This window comes from Ceratotherium simum, chromosome 7 (assembly GCF_057802395.1).
Source record: "Ceratotherium simum simum isolate JZ-2026a chromosome 7, ASM5780239v1, whole genome shotgun sequence".
In the NCBI taxonomy this organism is placed as follows: domain Eukaryota; kingdom Metazoa; phylum Chordata; class Mammalia; order Perissodactyla; family Rhinocerotidae; genus Ceratotherium; species Ceratotherium simum.
In genome coordinates, this window is record NC_141906.1 from 71,111,955 (window position 1) to 71,130,856 (window position 18,902).

Sequence of the window (18,902 nt, forward strand, 5' to 3'; positions counted from 1 at the left end):
CCTTGTAGAATGGGCAAATCTGAGGGTAGTAGCTGGGTTCCTTCCTCTTCCTGAGATTGGCAGCCCCATCCTCTTCCTCAGAGCATGGAAGTTGCTACTTCCCTGGAACAAAGAGAAAAAAAGATACTCTTGAAATCTTGTGGGGCCCAAAGGGGTAGACTGATGTCCAGTCTCTGAGAAGCCATTGCCACCATTGTCTGCTGTGTACGAGCACCTGGTTAGGGGAAGAGGAGCTGGCCAAGAGACAGCAGGTGGGCCGAGGGCAGCAAAGACACGCCCTTATTTCTTCTTTGTTTTGGTTTTCTCTTTTCCTCCTCTTCTCTGCTCTTCCTCCTTTCCCTTCCCTTCCTTTACACCCATCACTTCTTCCCTCTGTGCCTCCTCTCTCCACTTTCTGACCTCTCCCAGCTCTCCTCGGCCCTGCTGTTTGATGCCGTCTATGCTGTGGTGACCGCGGTGCAGGAGCTGAACCGGAGCCAGGAGATCGGCGTGAAGCCCCTGTCCTGTGGCTCAGCCCAGATCTGGCAGCACGGCACCAGCCTCATGAACTACCTGCGCATGGTGAGGGGCGGCTGGGGCCCTGTGGGACCACGCCCAGCCTGCCACTGGGACACCCTGTTCAAGGCCCCTCACTTCTGGGCCTCGTTAGTATATCACTGCCCCGGATAAAACAGCAATCTCTGGCCACCCCATTCAGTGGACCATAGGTCACGTTTGTTCCCTAATCCCTAAAACCACTGAGAATCCATGGCGAGTTTGTTTACAAGGCAATGGCCCTTGAGCATTGAGACTATTAAGGGGTCCTGGATTCCAGGCTTAGAACCTGACTCCTCAGCTCAGAGGTGATCCCAGCAAAGCTCTGCACAAATGGGGCTGGATGGTGCTGCTCTAGACCGGGATCACTCAGGGAGTTGCAGGCTCAGCACTTCTAGCTTGGTGCTGGGTTTCCCCAAAGTTCTCCCAGCCATGTCTTCTCTGGTGGGATGGACATGGATCTCGAGCCCATGAAGAAGACCTCTCCTGTCAGAGAAGCCTGGTGCAGAGTGACTTGGAATTTGCATTTAGAGTCAGGTCCTCCTGAATTCTTGCAGGCTGGAGTTGGGTAAGCAACTGCCCAGAGAGGATGAATGCTGTTAACAGCCAAGGGCTTGGAGGAGGGGCCCTGGGGAACCTGAGCTCAAGCCAGCATCTTGGCGTTGTGTTGCCTTATGCAGCAGCTGTGAGGTCATTGGATGTGGGGCATCATTCTCTTCCTCCAGCCCCTACCAAGTCTGAATTGGTTCCAAAGACGTCACATTTGTAGTCACAAGATCCTGTGGCTGAGAGGTGGGAAGGAGAATGGATCTTGATGGCTTCCCAGCTCTTGGGCAACCTTAAATAGCTCATATGTGGAATGCTTGCTTGGGGCCAAGTGGAACACGGGGCCTATTTGGTGCTGTAACTCACTCTCTCTTGGACAGGTAGAATTGGAAGGTCTCACCGGCCACATTGAATTCAACAGCAAAGGCCAGAGGTCCAACTATGCCTTGAAAATCTTACAGTTCACCAGGAATGGTTTTCGGCAGGTAAGCTAGCTATGCTGCCACGGTGGTGGATCCCTCCTCTTTGTTCCTTTCTCTGTCCGCAGCCCATTTCTCCTTGGTACTCAGGATGGCCTCCTGCTCTCAGTTATCCCCAAGAACAACACAGGTTGCATCCTGTGCAAGACTCCTGGTGTGCACTGGCCTTCCCCGTTCCTGCCACCAGGATCAGCCAGTGTGGGTCAGGGACTGCAGCCCCGCAGATACCAAGAGGAAGGCAACCATGCTTTATGGGGAGAGGGGAGGCAAGGGGGTATCATGGAGGGAAGGAATTCCCAGACCTTGTCTACTATTTTGGATTATTCCACTCCCTGAATTTCACCCTAACCCTGGAACCAGCAGTAGACTCCGGGGAGCTCACTGATAAGGCACAGATGGGATCCCAGGTGGGCTGAGGAATCCTTTCAGCATTGGAATGGGCGGCCAGTTCTCTCCCTTCAGCTCTTTTCTGACCAACCCAAGCCCCACCCCCGACTCGAATCACACCCCTCCTCTCTGTCTGCCACCTGTCCTCCACCGCCAGCTCAGGGGTGCTTTGTCCTCTGTAGCTCTTTTCCACTCCCCACTCCTCTTCTCATTCTCCTTCTTATTCTCCTTTTCTCTGATTCTCTTACATCAGAGGAAACAGGGATTCTGACAGCCACTCCAAGTGTCTCTCTGAAGGTCTCCCTACCTCCCCATCGTCCTAATAATCAACTTTCTATTCTTAGTCCAGCCCTTCTCCACTCTTAGAAAAGCCTGAGAAATAGGAAATAATGCACTAATTACAGCAGGAAGCAGACATATTGAAGAGCTTCCTGACTATCAGAGTGGCTGAACAAGGGAATGTACCACTGAAGGGGCTGCAGGATCGCCTTTCCAGGAGATTATTGAGAATCATCATCTTTATCTTCATCATCATCGTCTTCTTTTGAGTCTTCTTCTTCATCATCATCATCACAGCAGCTCTCATTTATTAAGCTCTTACCACTGGCCATATACCGTGTTAAGTGTGTCATATGTATTTTCTCATTTAACCCTACAAAGTAGGTACTTTTTATTAATCCTCATTTTACAAGTGAGGAAACTAAGGTTCAGGAAGATTGACTGAGCTGGCCTTGAACAATTATAATGGCAGCTGGTTTTGAACCTAAATACCTCTGACTCTGAAGCCCAGTTCTTAACCATTATGACTAATCATGCATCAAAATCACCTTGATAATTTGTTCAAAATGCAGATATTTAGACTCCACCCCACAGGAGTCTGATTGGGTAGACCTAAGATAGGGCCCAGGAACTGCTGCGTCATCAACCACCCAAGGTAATTCTGATGAAACCCTGGGCTACACCATGGAGGCCCCACCACATCTGTATCCTGCTGCTCTGTCCCTGTGTCTGAGAGGCTCTGATTCAGCCCTTCTCACGAAGTCCAGTGGAGTTCCTTCTCGGAGGACAGTGATTACGCTGGGCCACGAGGCCAGGTCCTCCTTCTTGGAAGACAACAAGGTAAAAGGGAAGAGTCCCAGAAGGAAAGAGAGGAGCCCTGATTCCTGGTGCTGGCTCTGGAAACAAATCCTCACAGCTCTGGGCCAGAGCTCTGTGATCCTTAAGCAATGACAATGGCCACCATTTTCCTAATTTCCCAAATGAGGCAAGGGTTAGATAGGCGGCCAGCAACTATGGGAGAGAATATCACAAAACGGTCATTTCATTTATCTAACAAATCATTAATTGAGCCCTTACTATGTGTCAGGCACTGTGATGGGCGTGGGGGAAACAAGACTGAGCAAGACACAGTCCTGCCCTGGCGAGGAAGACTGGCAGAGAAAAGAATAAGTGCCATTTGGGGTTAAACTCAAATCCTGCCCTCGGACTCATAATTCCCTGAACAATTGAGGCCTCCAGCCTATAGGGAAATTGCCAGGCAGACTTCTCCCTGAGCCTCAGGATGCTCGGGGGATGTGAAGTGAAGAAGATTCATTCAGTTTTTCAGTAACGCTCTGTTGAGGGCCCACTATATGCTAGGCTCTCTTCCAGAGACAGATTTTTAAAAATGGGCAGTGTCTGCTTTTGTGGGGCCTATATTCTAGTAGAGGACAGAAAATAGCCAAACAAATACATATATAATATAATGTCAATAGTGATAAGTGCTGTAGGAAAAACAAAGCAGGGTGAGTGAGTGGAATGTGTGGAGATGACGGAGGAGAAGCAGTAGTTTGGAGAGTATAATGCTCACACCAAGCCCAGACCCACTCCATAGAAAGCCCAGTCTCAGGCTTTGAAAAGCTCCCCATGAACCTCAGCCCTGCTTTCTGAGTGCTCCCCAGAAAGATCCTGCTTCCAGCACCCCTTCCGTCAAGCGACACCTGTGGTGGCAGAGTTGGCTGTGGCCCTGACCCACCCCCTGCTTGAACGGCAGCTGATTAGGCTCCAAGTACCTCTCTACCTTAACTCTGCTTCTCCAGCAGCCACCACTCAGGCCGGCTTTTCCCAGCTGCCAGATGGCAGGATTGCCTGCGTCATTAAGAAACAGCGTTGCCACCACCAGCATCCATCCCTCAGCCCCCACTCCAGCCCAGCGTGGGATTCTGCTCTGCAGCTTCCTAAACAGCAGCTGTGGCTCCTTCAGCAGCACACGTGATCAGTGTAGGGTAGGGCTTCTCCAACCTGGGTGTGCTCCAGAATGACCAATGGTGCTTGTTTTAAAACGTATGTTCCTGGGCCCCACAGCTATCAATTCTGAGTTAGTAAAACTGAGTACATTCTAGGAATCTGCATATTCTTACCTAGCACTCAGATAGATGACTATAATGCAGGGGATCCACAGCCTACCTTTTGACAAATGTTGTCATAGAAAAGTGTTAGTCAACTGCAGCCTCTATGCATAGAATTTCTTCTTGACTTCCCCGCATCCCACTCCCATCTTTCTGAGCTAAGATTGAATGGACTCTGCTGCAGAAATGACCATTAACAAGGATGGTGGTTTTGACCTTCAGCTACGCTAAGGGACACACACTCCTGATTGGACTTATAAAATGGATTGTGATAATCCTCTTTATTACCCATTTTTCTGCAACAAATCTGGTGACTATCCTGCTGCTTTCCTGTCTGGCTCAGGTTCCGTGAGTACCAGTGAAAACTGTGTGGGTGTGTCATGGGCACAGATGTAGCTTCGCAGCACAGGTCCCCAGGTCCCATCCCAATCACCGGCCCAATCTTTGCCTCATGACAGGTGTCCTTCCCCTGCTTATTACAGGATGAAGAAGTGGTTTGGGGAGGGATAATTAATTGGGCTTCTCTTCCAGAGGGAGGAATGTCAGTATCTCTGCTCTCATGTTCTCCCAGCTCCATCCAAGGTGATGCTGGCAGGGGAGGGGAGAGTGGCCAGGAGCAGGGGAAATAGCATCTCCTGAGTCCCTGTTGTGTACCCGACACCACATGGCACTCTGCACAGATCACTTCCGATCTGGAGCTCAGCCCTTCATGGTGGATAAACTGCCATTTCACAAATGAGGGAACTGAAGCACAGAGAGGGTGAGGAAGTTGGCCCACATCCACTTTTAGCAAGCACTTCAGCAGAGCTAGAATCCACAGTTGGGTTTGTCCAACTCCAGAGCCATGCTCTTGAGTCCCCCGCTCTTTGCTTTGCCTCGCTTTCCTGGAATCCCTAAGCCCCCAAATCAAAACACTATGCAGGTCTGTTGCTTTGCCGCCGCCTGCTGCAAATCAGGTTGGCTCCGGCACCCAGTGGCCTGCTGGGCTGGGCTTTCTTTAGTAATGGCCTCTCCTCCTTTGGATTTGGTTGTGTTCTTTCTCTTCCTGTCTGGGCCAGTGACTATTAAGAGCTGGTTTTGATTATTTAGAAAGCACCACGCAGGGACCCAGTGGGTTGTAATTGGTAAAATGTCTGAACCAAATACCATATTCCCTGCCGGTGGCTGATTAAGGGATTACTACCATTTTAAAAATAGCCTTTCAGAAGTCAGGCTTATCTTTTACCATTTAAAAAATTACTATTTTGCTTCTGTTTGGAGAGGGTTTTCCATCTTGGGACTCTGTGGAGCTTCCACTGGAGCCTGTTTGGGGGAAACTGTTCCTTACAGTGTCCTGTAAGTGACATTTCTGAATCCTGATTGCTTATTTTGGGGCATATAAGTCAATAGTGTTGCTTCTAGGTTCTCTAACCCCATCCCCCAGTTTTTGCCTGGGTGAGATCTCCCATCTCCATCCCATATCCTCCCTACTCATCCCCCAGAAGATGTCCTGGGTGGTAGTGGAATAGTATAATGTTCTTTCCTGATTTGGAGAAATCATATTTGAAAGAGGCGAGGAAAAAAAAAGAAGCACAGCATTAGAGGGCCCTTAATTTCCTTCACTTAACTTGATCTAAAGATCAGAGATTCTGAGCAGCCCCCAAGCGACTTTGTTAGGGCTGTAATAAGATGAGCACACCTTTCATCTGAGGATCGGAAATGGCTTAACAGGCTCTAATTAAGCCTTTGGGAGAGGGAGGGCTGGGGCGTGGAGGTCTGACATCCCTGGCTAAAGATGCAGATCTAAAGTTTCTATTGGCTCACTGTACATCACCATGCGGTACCTCAGTTTTCTTCCTCTGTGCAATGAAGATCGTAACCCCTCAACGTTTGGCCTGGCAACACCCAAGGATTATTGAAACTAGGTTTGATGGTGCTCTCTTCTGCTTGCCTATGGTTAGATAGAAAGGTGGCTCTACTGACATAATAAGAATAGCTAACATTTATTGGGTTTCTCCTACGTGATGCACTGTGCTGGGTGGTGTACATATGTATTTTTAATTTCTCGTCTTCTTATCAACTGTGCATAAAAGCTATTCTCTCCATCTTGCAGGTAAAGAAACTGAGACAGAGAGCAATAACATGTCCCCATTCACATAGCTAGTAAGTTCCAGACTTAAGAACTGAGTCTGAGTCTAACTGTCTTCAAAGTCCATGGTTTTTCGACTCTGCAGCATAGCCCCAGAACATGTCAGAGGAGACCTTCAAGGCCTCTAGTCTAATCTTCCAACCCAACACAACAATGTTCTCCACAGTGTCCCTGAGAGAAACGGCCACCCACCTCTGCTTGAGCATGTCATGAGCCGGAGAATCCACTGCCTCTCAAGGGGTACATTCCAAAATCTTCCAGGCACTGGGTCAAAATCTGCCTCCTAACACAAGCAACCCAGAATAGTCTGCCTTCTTTTTTTTACCAGCTCTTCAAACATTGGAAAGTAGTTTGATTTCATTTCATTCATTCATTCTTTCCTGAAATCTAGCATAAAATTTTTTGAGCACCGACTCTGTGTCAAGGGCAGAGGATGCAAAGGAAATGAGTCATGGTCCTTGCAAGAGCTCATAATCTTTTGGGAGAGACAAAAATTGCAGTCAACAATTACTGCACAGCACTCGAGTTCTTCTGCCCCTCTGATTTTTTCCTTCCTCAAACAGCAGCCCATAGCTGTTCCCAATGGCGACATGGCCTCCAGATTTCTCACCACTGATACTTTTTGGTTTGTCTTGGTCTTTATTAAAACCTGAGGCCCAAACTGAGGCCCACCATCCAGATGGGGCAAAGTGGCACAGGGCTGAGAGCACTGTGGGACTCAGTTTCCTTGCTCCAAACACTAAATTTCTATTTGCCACATTAGCTTGCTGACTGGAATTAATTTTTGAATTTTTGATTCATTCTGAACTCTGAGCCTTGGGGTCAATTAATAACTCCCCTTGCCCCCCCCCCCTGCCCTCCCCGCAAAATACACAGGGTTATTGTCACATGAACTTTTCATAGAAACCATCCCTGAGCCACCCTTTCCTGGACCACTGATCTGTTCCTAGGGAGATAGAGAGATTAGCAGAGCTGGCCACGAGTGGGCGAGTAAAAAGCCTTGTGAACTGCTGGCCATACTTCGTGTTCTAAAGCTGATGTAAATTCAGCTTTTCAAGGGGCTTCTCTGGAATGACTTGAGTGTTGTTCTACCCAGAGGCAGGGGGATGGATGAGATGGCTTTCATGAGTCACCCTGGCAAACCAAGAACTGAGGGATCCCATGTCCTCTAGAAGGTTCAGGGTATCTGGCTCCAACTTCTGTAGGTCCCACCAGTTGCTGTCCTAAAGAGAGGATAAGACTGCCTCTCTTTGATCTCCTCTCCTGCCATCTTCCCCAACAGAAGCCCGCACGTCTGCCCCCTTTCCTGGGAAGTCTGGGATCACCCAGGGTTGGTGGCGGCCGAGCTTGCTTCAGCAGCACCCCTGAGTCGGTCAAGGCAGCTACTTTTCTCATCACGACCCTCTGCAGCCGGGAACACCAGTTGTTTTGATGGCAATTTTAGCAGACCTGCTGGTGGGATCCCCTCTTGTCCCCCCCTCCCCTACTTCAAAAGCAAACAAAGAACAGAAAACCCCAAAAACACTCTGTTACAGGAGAGTCTGTGCTGCCATTGCCTGCACGTGGCATTGGGGCAACAGTGAGGAGGGTGTCTTCCTCTGCACGGAGAGGTCCCACCCGACATCTGGGCCCCTTCCCCAGCCCTCTCATTATGAGCCTCTGTGACAGTCAGGTCCCATCTGCGCCAACGGGAACAGCCATTAAGGCTCAGACAGGTTGCCAGAGGGGGAGGCTGCTCTGCGAGTGCCGTGATTGCTACTCTCTGATACATTTTCAATTTGAGGAAGGAGTTTACCATAAATATGCAGATCCTTTGAAGCTGCCTTTGCAAGACCTGGCTCAGAGCACTGGAGTAAGGGTCTGATTGCTGGAAATCAGCAGCCTCGAGTGCCAGCTCCCCAGCTGGGGGACAGACCTGACGAGAGTGGGCCTGCTGGGCAGGCTGCTTGGCGGGCCATTCCCCGAGAGCCCGCGGAATGACTTTGCCTTTGATGAGGAAATTCTGAGGCGTCAGATTCTCAGGTGGAGGGAGGGGAGAAAGAGATGGGTGGTTTGGGGCTGCTTTGAAGGTTACTAAGAAGTGGCTTATTTCTTCCTTTTAATTAGGAGCTGGGAGAAGAGGAATTGGCATGAGGTTTAAAATAGTTGACAACATCTCATAGAATATCATAAATTCTTAGAGTTGGAGGAGACCTGAAAGGTCGTCTAGTTTAACTTTCCCTTCAGAGAATGCAGAGGGGAGCGTGTCATTCTGGGCTTAAAACCCCACAGTGGCCCCGTTTGCTTTCAGGATGAAATGGCAGCTCCACAGCGAGGCTGTCGTGCTGGGCCCTGCCTGCCTTTGAGCCCCCTCCGGTCTATGCGCCCTCACGCGCTGCCTCTGCTGTTGCGTTCTCACGCTGTCATCACTCCACTCCTCGGGTACAGACCCAGTGCCGCCCAGCTGAGAGTGGGGCTCAGCACGGGCCTGGCGAAGGGATGTGCCCGTGAATGAGGGACTGTTGTGCACAGAGCCCAGTGCCGGGGCCTGGGGAGATGTGCAGGGAGCACTCAGGACATGCGATTCTGGCCCTAAGGAGCTCACATCCAGTGGGGACACCAGAGCCCTGGGGACCTCAGATTTTGTCATGAGAGTTCTCTAAAGCCACTGCTCCCCAACTTGTTCAACAGAGATTGCATATGACAAGCTACCCCATTGGTAACTGGAATTTGAAATTCTAGTGGAAGGCCCTTCAAATCATTGATATAATTCTCCCTTTCCGTTTCCTTTCCATTCTCTAAGAGCAACACTCCTCTAGTTAATTAAAAGGCTATTAAGTACCTCCTCCTGTGAGGGCATCTGGCTCTCCTGGCCACTCCCAGGACCACAGACAGCCAAGGGGCAGATGAGCTGGCTTTGGAAAGGTACAACCTGAGGGCTTTCTCTCCTCCTGCCTCCCTGGCCCACAAATGTCTGGTTCTTTCTCCCAAAGCACAGGGATCGCTTATCAGCTTTGATGGAAAATTCACTGACTGCAGAAGCTTATTCACATATCAGCCTGCAAGCAAATGAGAGCTACTTAAATTTCAAACGGAGGGCTGCTTTTGGGCAGGGGAGCGGGGTTTTAAAGTGCCGCATTTTAAATCTATTTCTTGTAATATGCCCCATCACGCATCCCGCCTGAGCTCAGCCTGGGGAAGTTTGCCAGTTCTGAGTGACTCCTTTCCGTGCCTCTTCAGCCAGCTCCTGCCTGGGAGAGCTGGAAGAGGCTGAGCCGCTAATTTAGTCTCATGAAGCAGCTCGCATCAGTCAGCTCCAATGAGACACGGGCAGACCTCAGGCCAGAGATATAGAGTCAAGGCCGGCAGGCCAAGGGCAAAGGAAGACCCAGGGAGGTGAGAGGGAGCCGTGTGCAGGGTCAGGCACCATGCGGTGGTGGGAAGACTCAGCTCGAGTCTCAGCCTTCAGTTCCTGGCAATTCTGTCCCTCAATTACTTCCTCAATAAAATAGGGATGATAGTCATAATAATATCTGCTTTATGTGTGTCATAAAATTATTGTGAGAACAAAACGAAATGTTGTTTATAGATGTGCTTTGAGGATTCCACTATATTGTGCAAATTTTAGTTCTGTCGTCTCTCAGGGAGATGTCTGTCTGTATATTCCTCTATCTCTATATGCAGTATTCCTGGAATCTAGCATCTAGCCTGGTTCAGGGCAGAGAGAAGGACGCAGCAGGGCTGAGCCTCATGCTCACATCACTCCTGCTGCATCTCCAGGGCCCTGCAGGGGGGCTGCAAAAACCAGTCCATGACAGCCGTGCTTGGTGGAAATAAATTCTGCTGGCCAGCCCTTCCCTGCTGCAGGCTGGGTTCCCCACGGCCTTCCCCCTCTCCTACCTCTCTCCTTCCTCCGTCCCTAACCTCTGTCCTTCCTCTACTCTCTAACGTGGCAGCGTGACCAGTTCCACTCTGCAGTGGCTCTGGGTGGGTGTGAAGATGAGAACCAGAAGTCATGTCCACTCATAGGAAAGTCTACAGCACATCTAGGGCCTGCCTGACGCGGACTGCTCAGACAAGAGCTGCTGACACCCCCAAACTAAAAACTCCCCATCTTCCCAGAGCGCAGTGAGGCTCAGCCATACACTCTCTCCCACCTGCAAGCCTGCATTCATCTAGGGGCAGGGATGGGCCATTCTCAGCCCATCCCTGAGATGCATCCCTGCTCAGCTATGCATCTTGCCTTACTGACTCCTGAAGGATGGGGAGTGACCAGCCTTCTTCAGCCTAGATGCTTATTTAGAACCATTAATTCAATTGTCATCTGCCGCTCAGAGCTCCACGTTGTGTGTTATTAGTACAACTGCTTTCCCAAGATACTTCTCCACCTGGCGTGTTTAACAAATGAAGCCAGGCACTCTCCATGCCCTGACTGTGTCATGTTCATTGGCAGTAATTTTCTTGTAAGATGAAAAATCTCGAGCATGCCTGAGCTGTCTGATAACTTCTCTCCTCAGCAGCTAATTCAAAATACCTTCCGTCTTCTGGGAAGTGAGAGAGGGACGTGCAGCTGAGTTTTCATCTCTACAGACTCTGCTGTGCACTCACGCCATGCCAGTTTGATCTTCCCTCCAAATATTTAGAAAAGAGTCTGTGAGATTTTCAACTGTACAAGAAAAAAAGAGGAGATGTAGGTAAAAGAAATTATTAAAATCAGTACTTCTGTCCAAAAGGAAAGGCGATCTGAGCATCCTCACTGCCCTACTCAGGGACATTTAACTTCTGAAACCCTGAGCTAGTTGAGAATCCATTAAATCCCTGAGAGCATCACTGGGAGTGGCCCTTTTAGTCAGAACTGACTGGGTGAACTGAGCTCCACTCCTGCCCAAGACAGTATTTATCTGTCACCAGAGTCCCTGAAAACAGCCACTGTGGGTTTGTTCTCTTTGGCAGGAGGGATGACGAAAGCTAGACCAAATTCCACTTCATGTCCCAGAGGTTAGGGGTTCGGGATGGAAGTCTGGGCACATCTTGGCAGAAGCCAAACACATTCAAGCACAGACGAGTGCAGTTGATCCTTATTACTTGTGGATTCTGTATTTGCAAATCTGTCTACTCACTAAAATCTCTTTGTAACCCCAAATCAATACTCAGGTCCTTTTGCAAATATGCACAGAGCAGTGAAAAATTTGAGTCAGCAGATGGGCACGTTCCCAGCTGAGGTTGAACAAGGCGATGCCGTCTTCTTGTTTCAGCTCTCATACGATAAACATGTCCTTTTCACCGTCTGTTCAGTGTCATGTCTTTTCATTTTTGTGCTTTTTCTTGGCCATTTTGCTATTTAAAATGACCCCCAAAACTTAGTGCTGAAGCCTGTCCTGTATCCCTAAGGGCAAGGAAGCTGTGATGTACCTTACAGAGAAAATACAGGTGTTAGAAGAGCCTCATCCAGGCATGAGTTATAGTGCTGTTGTTCAATATGAATGAATCAACAAAATGTGTTAAATTACAGACACAAAAGGTGTCCGTAAGCAGAAACACATACAACGAGGTTATGTATTGATTGGTTGATGAAAATGTTGTGACCAGAGGCTCATAGGAACCTAACCCTGTTTTTCCCTTAGGAGCAATGGTTCACTATTCCCAAATCAGTGTTTGTGGCAACTTTATAGAACATGACTACCGTGAATAACAAGAATCAACTATAATGAGATTCAGACAGGAGAGAAGACCAGGAATGAGCAAATTTATAAGTGGCTGAGGTTTTCGTACAGTGGCCTTTTCTCTCTGCATTCATTACCCCATACTCCTGCTCTCTTGTTTTCTCACAATGTCCAAGGACCTCATATGCCCCTTGATGCCCTGGCCTTTCTGATTCCCCTATTGTAGAAGTAGAATCTAGGTCCTACACTCCTGGGACTGAAAGAAATAATAAAGGTCCTCTAGACCAGTACTGTACTCAGATACTTGGATTCTTGCAAATGCATTCTCATGAAGTAGAGTCAGTGCTTGAATGCCTCTAGTGTTGGGGAACTCACTACCTACAGGGACAGTGTATTCCATCTTGGAAAGCTCTCCTTGTTGGAAAGTTTTTCTATCTATCGGGCAGACTTCTTTCTTTCTGAAGCCACTTCCTTTTGTTCTTTGTTCTGTTTCTTGGGTCCACACATCTATTCCATTCTTCCCATGACTGCCTTTACTTTTTCCTTCTATAATGTGATTTCCGTTTCTTTCCTGGTCAATATCCTTGGAACGCATTCCAGTTAGTCTATGCTCCACGTAAAGAGTGGTGCCTGGAACAATATGCGATATTTCAGGTGTGCTCTGAGTGGAAGAGTGCTGCCCTTGCATCAAACCTGCCATCCCCTTGCAAATGGCGTGTACAACCAAGAAGACAAGGATGTGTTAACACTGTTAGATTTATTTCCATGTTAACCAAGCACAAGGTCTTAGTTCCAAAACCACACCTTCTAATGGAGGAATGCCAGGCATCAGCTATGGGGCTCAGAGAGAGCTGTTTCGTGGCAGTGGGAGGCCCTTCTTCACCTCCCTCTCATGGGCGGCTACCTGCTTCATCTTCATACCTGGGCAGCCGTGCTTCCAGTGCCCTCCTACAGTCTCAGCCCTGTCTTGCCCTGGCTTTGCCCCAGGGCACACTTTGCAAAACTATACCACATTATAAATATACGCGGCGTTTCCAGGAATTCATGTTTGAGCTGCAAGGGGCTAGACTATATCCTTCTTTTATAGGTAAGATAACTGAAGACTGAAAAGAAGTGACTTGCCCAAAGAAACCTCATACTTCAATTCAACAGATGTTTATTGAGCACCCATCATAAGCCAGGCACTGTCCTAGGAGCCAGAGCTACAAAGGGGACTTTATTAATGCAATTGCCAGATAAATATTTGTACCGTACTAAGTACTGATTCCATGGTAGGCATTGGGGATGTGATGGGGAACAAGACAGAGTCTCGTCTTCCATGGTCTGTATTGTCTAGTGGGAGACATGAGCTTGAAACCAATAATTACCTAGATAATCGGATGACTACAAGTGTGACGAGTGCTACAAAGGAGAAGTTCAAGGCGCCATGCGTGAGTCCCTGTGATGGGGACTTGATGAGTCAGAGGGGTTGGGAAGGGCCTTCCCAAGGGGGTGAACTTGAGGTGAAGCTTGATGGATGAGTAGGCGCCCTCAGGTGAAGAGGAGTGTGAGAGCATGAGTAAAATGGGGATGATAGCAGTACCTCCCTTGTAGTGCACTTGGGAAGATTAAATAAGATATCAAAGCATTTAGTTCAGTATGTGGCACATGGTATATGTTCAAAAGTATTAGCTTGTATGATTTTCTTATAGTTAGTCCTTAGTTATAAGTGACTAGGACTAGGAGTTCATTGATGCCAAAGGTGTATTTACTGAGCATCAGCTATGTTCCAGGTCCTCTGCTAGGGGCTGACTGGAGAGTAGTGAACAGGTCCACGTCCCTTGTGCTAGGTACTTTCATACTTTTGAGCCTGACTTGCATTTAGGTTGCAATCCAGGACACACATTAACACCCATCTATACATAACTGCAACCGAAGCTTATGAAACAGTGGTTACCCCTGCTGTGTGCATTGCACTCTGATCTATTCTGGATATGTATTTCATTTTTAAAAGGCAGGTCTTGACTCACTAAATTGATTTCATAACCCACCAATGGGTAGCAGCCACACTTGAACAAAACGTTGCCTTAGACCAACTGAGTTGAAGGCTTAATAAGCCCAGGCAGAGTTCATTTGATATGAAGTCTTCCCAGCTTTCCCCAGGCTCCTTTTTGATCTCTTACCTTTGGCATTTGCCATCGTTGTCCTTTGATCCTGAATTTTCACAGCATACTGCATGTAAGCACATATTTTGTGCTAAAAGAATATTTTGGCTAAGAGAATGAGGGCTTTGGTCAATATGAGCGACTCCCTTTGTTCCCCAAATCACCCTGTCAGGCACTTAATAGGGCCCTTACTCATGACCCAGTCTCCCATGTAAACTAACCTTTTATGATTGGAAATATTGGATTTAAATTCAATAACATTTTATTCCTTCATGCTGAGGTGTTCATCATGGAGGCTCACATTACAAGCCTTTTTAGCTGGTCTTATATCAAGGTGCAGACCTATACTATAGAGACCCTGAAACCGTAAGTCAATCTCAATTAATTCCTGGGGTTTGTAGCCATAGTGTTTCACACCTGAATGTCATTTTTTTTTTTTGTGCCTATATGTCGAAATCAGTTCTGTGCACTCAAGGAGACACTAATTTATTATTATATGAGTTTTTCCTAAAGAGAGCTTCAACTTCAAGCCCTGAACCTGAGGTCAAAAAAAAAAATGAGTCATGGGGCTGGCCCGGTGGCACAAGTGTGACAGTTAAGTGCGCGCGCTCTGCTGCAGCGGCCCGGGGTTCGCCAGTTCGGATCCCGGGCGTGCACCGACGCACTGCTTGTCAAGCCATGCTGTGGCGGCGTCCCATATAAAGTGGAGGAAGATGGGCACGGATGTTAGCCCAGGGCCAATCTTCCTCAGCAAAAAGAGGAGGATTGGCAGATGTTAGCTCAGGGCTGATCTTCCTCACAAAAAAAAAAAAAATGAGTCATTGGTTATGGTTTGTTCAACTTTGGATGGCCCTGGAGAACAAGGATCTGGAATAACAAGAGCTTGCATTTGGATCGGCCTTTAAACTTTTGTCATATCTGTGATTGCCTCAGTTGGTGGTGGTGCCGTCAAGCCGATTCCAACTCCTAGCGACCCTGTGTACAGCAGAGCAGAGCCCTGCCCGGTCTTTGTGCACCATCCTCTCATCTTCCAGCACTGTATCAGACAATGCTCCTCTGCTATTCGTGGGTTTTCATGGCTAATTTTCAGAAGTAGGTGGCCAGGTCCTTCTTCCTAGTCTGTCTTAGTCTGGAAGCTCTGCTGAAACCTGTCCACCGTGGGTAAGCCTGCTGGTATTTGAAATACTGGTGGCATAGCTTTCAGCATCACAGCAAGATGCTGTCACCACAGTATGACAACTGACAGATGGGTGGTGTGGTTTCTGACCGGGAAACGAAGTCAGGCCGTGGTGGTGAGAGTGCCGGGTCTTTACCACTAGACCACCAGGGTGGCTGATACCGTCCCAATAAGTGGGGAAGGGAAGGCAGACTAACCTTATCTTATAGGTAGCAAAATTGGCTTGCCAAGGCCACACGGCAAGTGGCAAGGTGGAACTTGAAGCCAAATCTCCTGACTTCTGGTAAGCTGCATTCCCACCAGACAGACAATAATACTGTTGTCTTATGAGAAGCTTATTGTGACTCATCAAAAGCCATGATACACATTATCTCAGTTGCTTATCAACAGCAATGCTGTACTATGGCCAGGCAAGTTCATTTATTTCCATTTTACAGATGAGAAGACTCAGAGAGGTTCAGTGACTTGCCCAACGTCACACAGCTTATGCATGGAAGAGGAGGAAAGAAAATGTAGGTCTTCTGGTGTCCCCTCTTGTATCCCCTTGTGCCAAGCCCCTAAGCAATCACCCTGCACCTTGACCAGAATCACTCCTGCGGGATTTTGTAGCTGAGTCCTTTCAGGGCTGTATTCTGCAAAGAACAAGTTCACAGTGATCAGAGAGGTATGTCGGAAGGCCCAGGTCTTAGGGTCAGGATTGCCTGTACCTGCTCTAACTCGACCAGATGGTATAGTAGTAAATAGAACATGAGTTTAATCCCCTGTTAACTCAGCAAGCTGCTTGATGTCTCTGAGTCTCAGTTGCATTCGTTCATTCGTTCAACAAAAACTTGTAAGAAGTGCCTACGTTAAGCATTATTATTGTTGTCTGAAGTGCCTACATTTCTCAGGTGGGAATAATAACACGGTTGTTATGCAGAATCAGGGAAATTTATGTAAGCAAACCGTGTGGCTGAGTGCCCAACATGCAAAGGTGATCAATAAGTGTTTTCAAACTCTGACTCTGGGGCAGAAGGACTTGTCCAGCCTTGGAGTTATGTCGGCCTCTCTAGGAGGTGGATCCTGCCGATGCTGAGTGCAAAGAACAGTCGTCCAAACGGACACAAGATATTAAATGTTATAGAGCCATGTGCACACCCACTGAGGCGGGAAAGGATATGAGGAAATCCCTCAGGGCTTTAAAAATTAATCCCTTTTTACCTACTTGGGAGAGAACAAAGTGGCAGAATGACAACCTGAGTGATTCTGAGGGCATCGAGAGGCACATATGGCTGCTCTGGGCAGGACCGCTCGTCTCAGTGACAGCGGAGGGCTCTCCTCAGCAGCATGGTAAGAAACACAAGCAGTGAGCAATGCTCTCATTAATGAATGCATAATTACAACCTGAGACACATGTTCTGGAGGAAAAGAATATGGTTCTGAGAGAAGTTTGACCTCAGGAGTTAAAGGATATGCTTCCTGCTGATTTTTGAACTGAGGCCTGAAGGATTAACAGGTGTAAACGGATCATGATTGGGAAAACTTCAGTGAGGTCCAGATAGTAAATATTTCGACTTTGCGACTCTGCTGTTGTAGATGAACAGAGTCACAGACAATACGTAGATGAATGGGCTTCACCTCCTGAAGTAGGCAGTGGGCCGGATCTGGCGTGTAGGCCGTGGTTTGCCAAGCCCTGAACCAGCTGAAAGAGGGCTGGGGGTGGGCAGGGGGTCGTGCAGCAGGGAGAGTTCCAGACAGGGAATGGCATTCACGAAGACCCTGGCAGGAGGGAGCCTGTTGACTTGAACAAGTAGGAGTGACTAGAGCGCAGATCAAGCTAGAGAGGGAGCATGAGATGAGTGTGGAGAGCGGGCAGAGGCCGGGCCTCGTAGGGCCTGGTGGGCCACATGAAGGACTTTGGTCTCTATCCTTAAACCAAAATGGGAAAGAATTGGAGGGCTTCTGGCAGGGGCCAGTGTGATCATGTGTGAGATTTAGTAGAGCCTGCTGCTGTGTGGAGAGAGGCGCAGGTGGAGTCTAGGCCAGGAAGTGCAAGTTCAGTGGGCACTTGGACGAGGGTGGAGGCTGGGGAAGGGTGAGACTCGGAAATTAACTGACTTGCTCAGGGTCACCCAGCCCTGCGGTCACAATGCTAGATGCTAAATCGGGGCTCCAGACTCCAGGGGACACACAACCAGCTCTTTCAGGAAGCAGCAGAGGACCCCTGTGGTCTTGGCCCCTGAACGAGCATTTCCCATAGTTTGTTGCTGAGGGAGTGCCCAGCTTGCCTACGCTGACCCAGGGTCACACGGCAGACCAAATGCAGGTCTCTGACACTCATTCAACTGTACAATGGTCGCCTTTCCAAAGGACTGTGGCTCGCCCATATTGATGTCACAGAGTCCATTCACTAAAGCTCCTGGGCCCCATCAGGCCTTATCTGTGTTTTCCTTACAGCAATTCTTTCAGGCTTGCGCCCTCGGTTGCTCACCCAGTGGTCTTACACGCAACTCCTGGAAGGACAAGGGCTCTTAGAGACAGCTATCCTGATAGCGGTAGGAAGTGACAGTCACAGTGAGAAAAGAGACGCTATGAACAGTAGACAAATTAACTTGTAGAAGCACAGAAATGAGGGCAAGTGGCCGTCAACATTTCAGTAACCCATGAGCAGCACTGTATCACAGGACAGTGTAATAACTGGCTTCAGAATGATGACACTGTGTATTAAGGTAAAGATGCTCACTCTGTTTAAGAGGACAGTGGAAAATATAATCCCCTTTGAAAGAATTTTTGGAAATAATGCTTTCAAAGAAATAATTAAAATCTCTCAAATTGTAGCGCTTAAAGGAGCAAGATTATTATTAATTTATATGGATTCTGTGTCCTTTGGGGGTGTTGGATAAATGATACTTTCTATGCACGTGCAAACACATCCCATATCAGTTAGGTACCTAAATTTTCGTATTTGACTAAGCACTCCTGTCGTCAGATGTTTCTTCTCAGAGCGTTAGAATCAGGAGTGGGGAGGAGTACACATTTGGCCTTATTTTGAATCCTGTTTTTTTCCCACTTACCCGCTCTGTGACTGGGTAAATTATTAGCTTATGTGGACATCACTTTCCTTGCTAATAAAGCGGAGGGGCAGTGAGATTGGTATGTGTACACTCTAGCGCCCAGCACAGAGCCCGTGTGCGCCGGAGCCAGCTCGCTCCAGCGAGCCAAAGCCCACTGTGCATCTCTCTTCCCAGCTCTGTGTTCCGTGACGTCGTGTCGGCAGCTTCAAGTCAGCCATGGGCGGAGTGTTTACACCATAGAAATTGGTAAATGCTGCAAATCAGGGCCTTTTTTCTGGAGAGCAAGTTTTTAAACAATTCCTAGCTCACCACCGATAGGCACTCAATCACTAGTAATATCTACACCCTTGCCTTGTCCTGCCATCATGCTTGTCGTCTGCGTTGCTGTGCTCTAATCCCTCCTGCATCAGAATCACCTGGAAGGC

At 48.3% G+C, this 18,902-nt stretch overlaps 1 protein-coding gene across 1 annotated transcript in view; it reads left to right on the forward strand.

The window, feature by feature from the left end:
- The window catches only part of GRIK4 (glutamate ionotropic receptor kainate type subunit 4), a 292,256-nt gene that overhangs the window by 188,560 nt on the left and 84,794 nt on the right, over window positions 1-18,902 (forward strand). Inside the window, exons 8-9 of the mRNA XM_014785032.2 lie at window positions 409-561; window positions 1,461-1,565. Coding sequence (XP_014640518.2) covers window positions 409-561; window positions 1,461-1,565 — 258 coding nt within the window. The remainder of the gene's footprint in view (window positions 1-408; window positions 562-1,460; window positions 1,566-18,902) is intronic.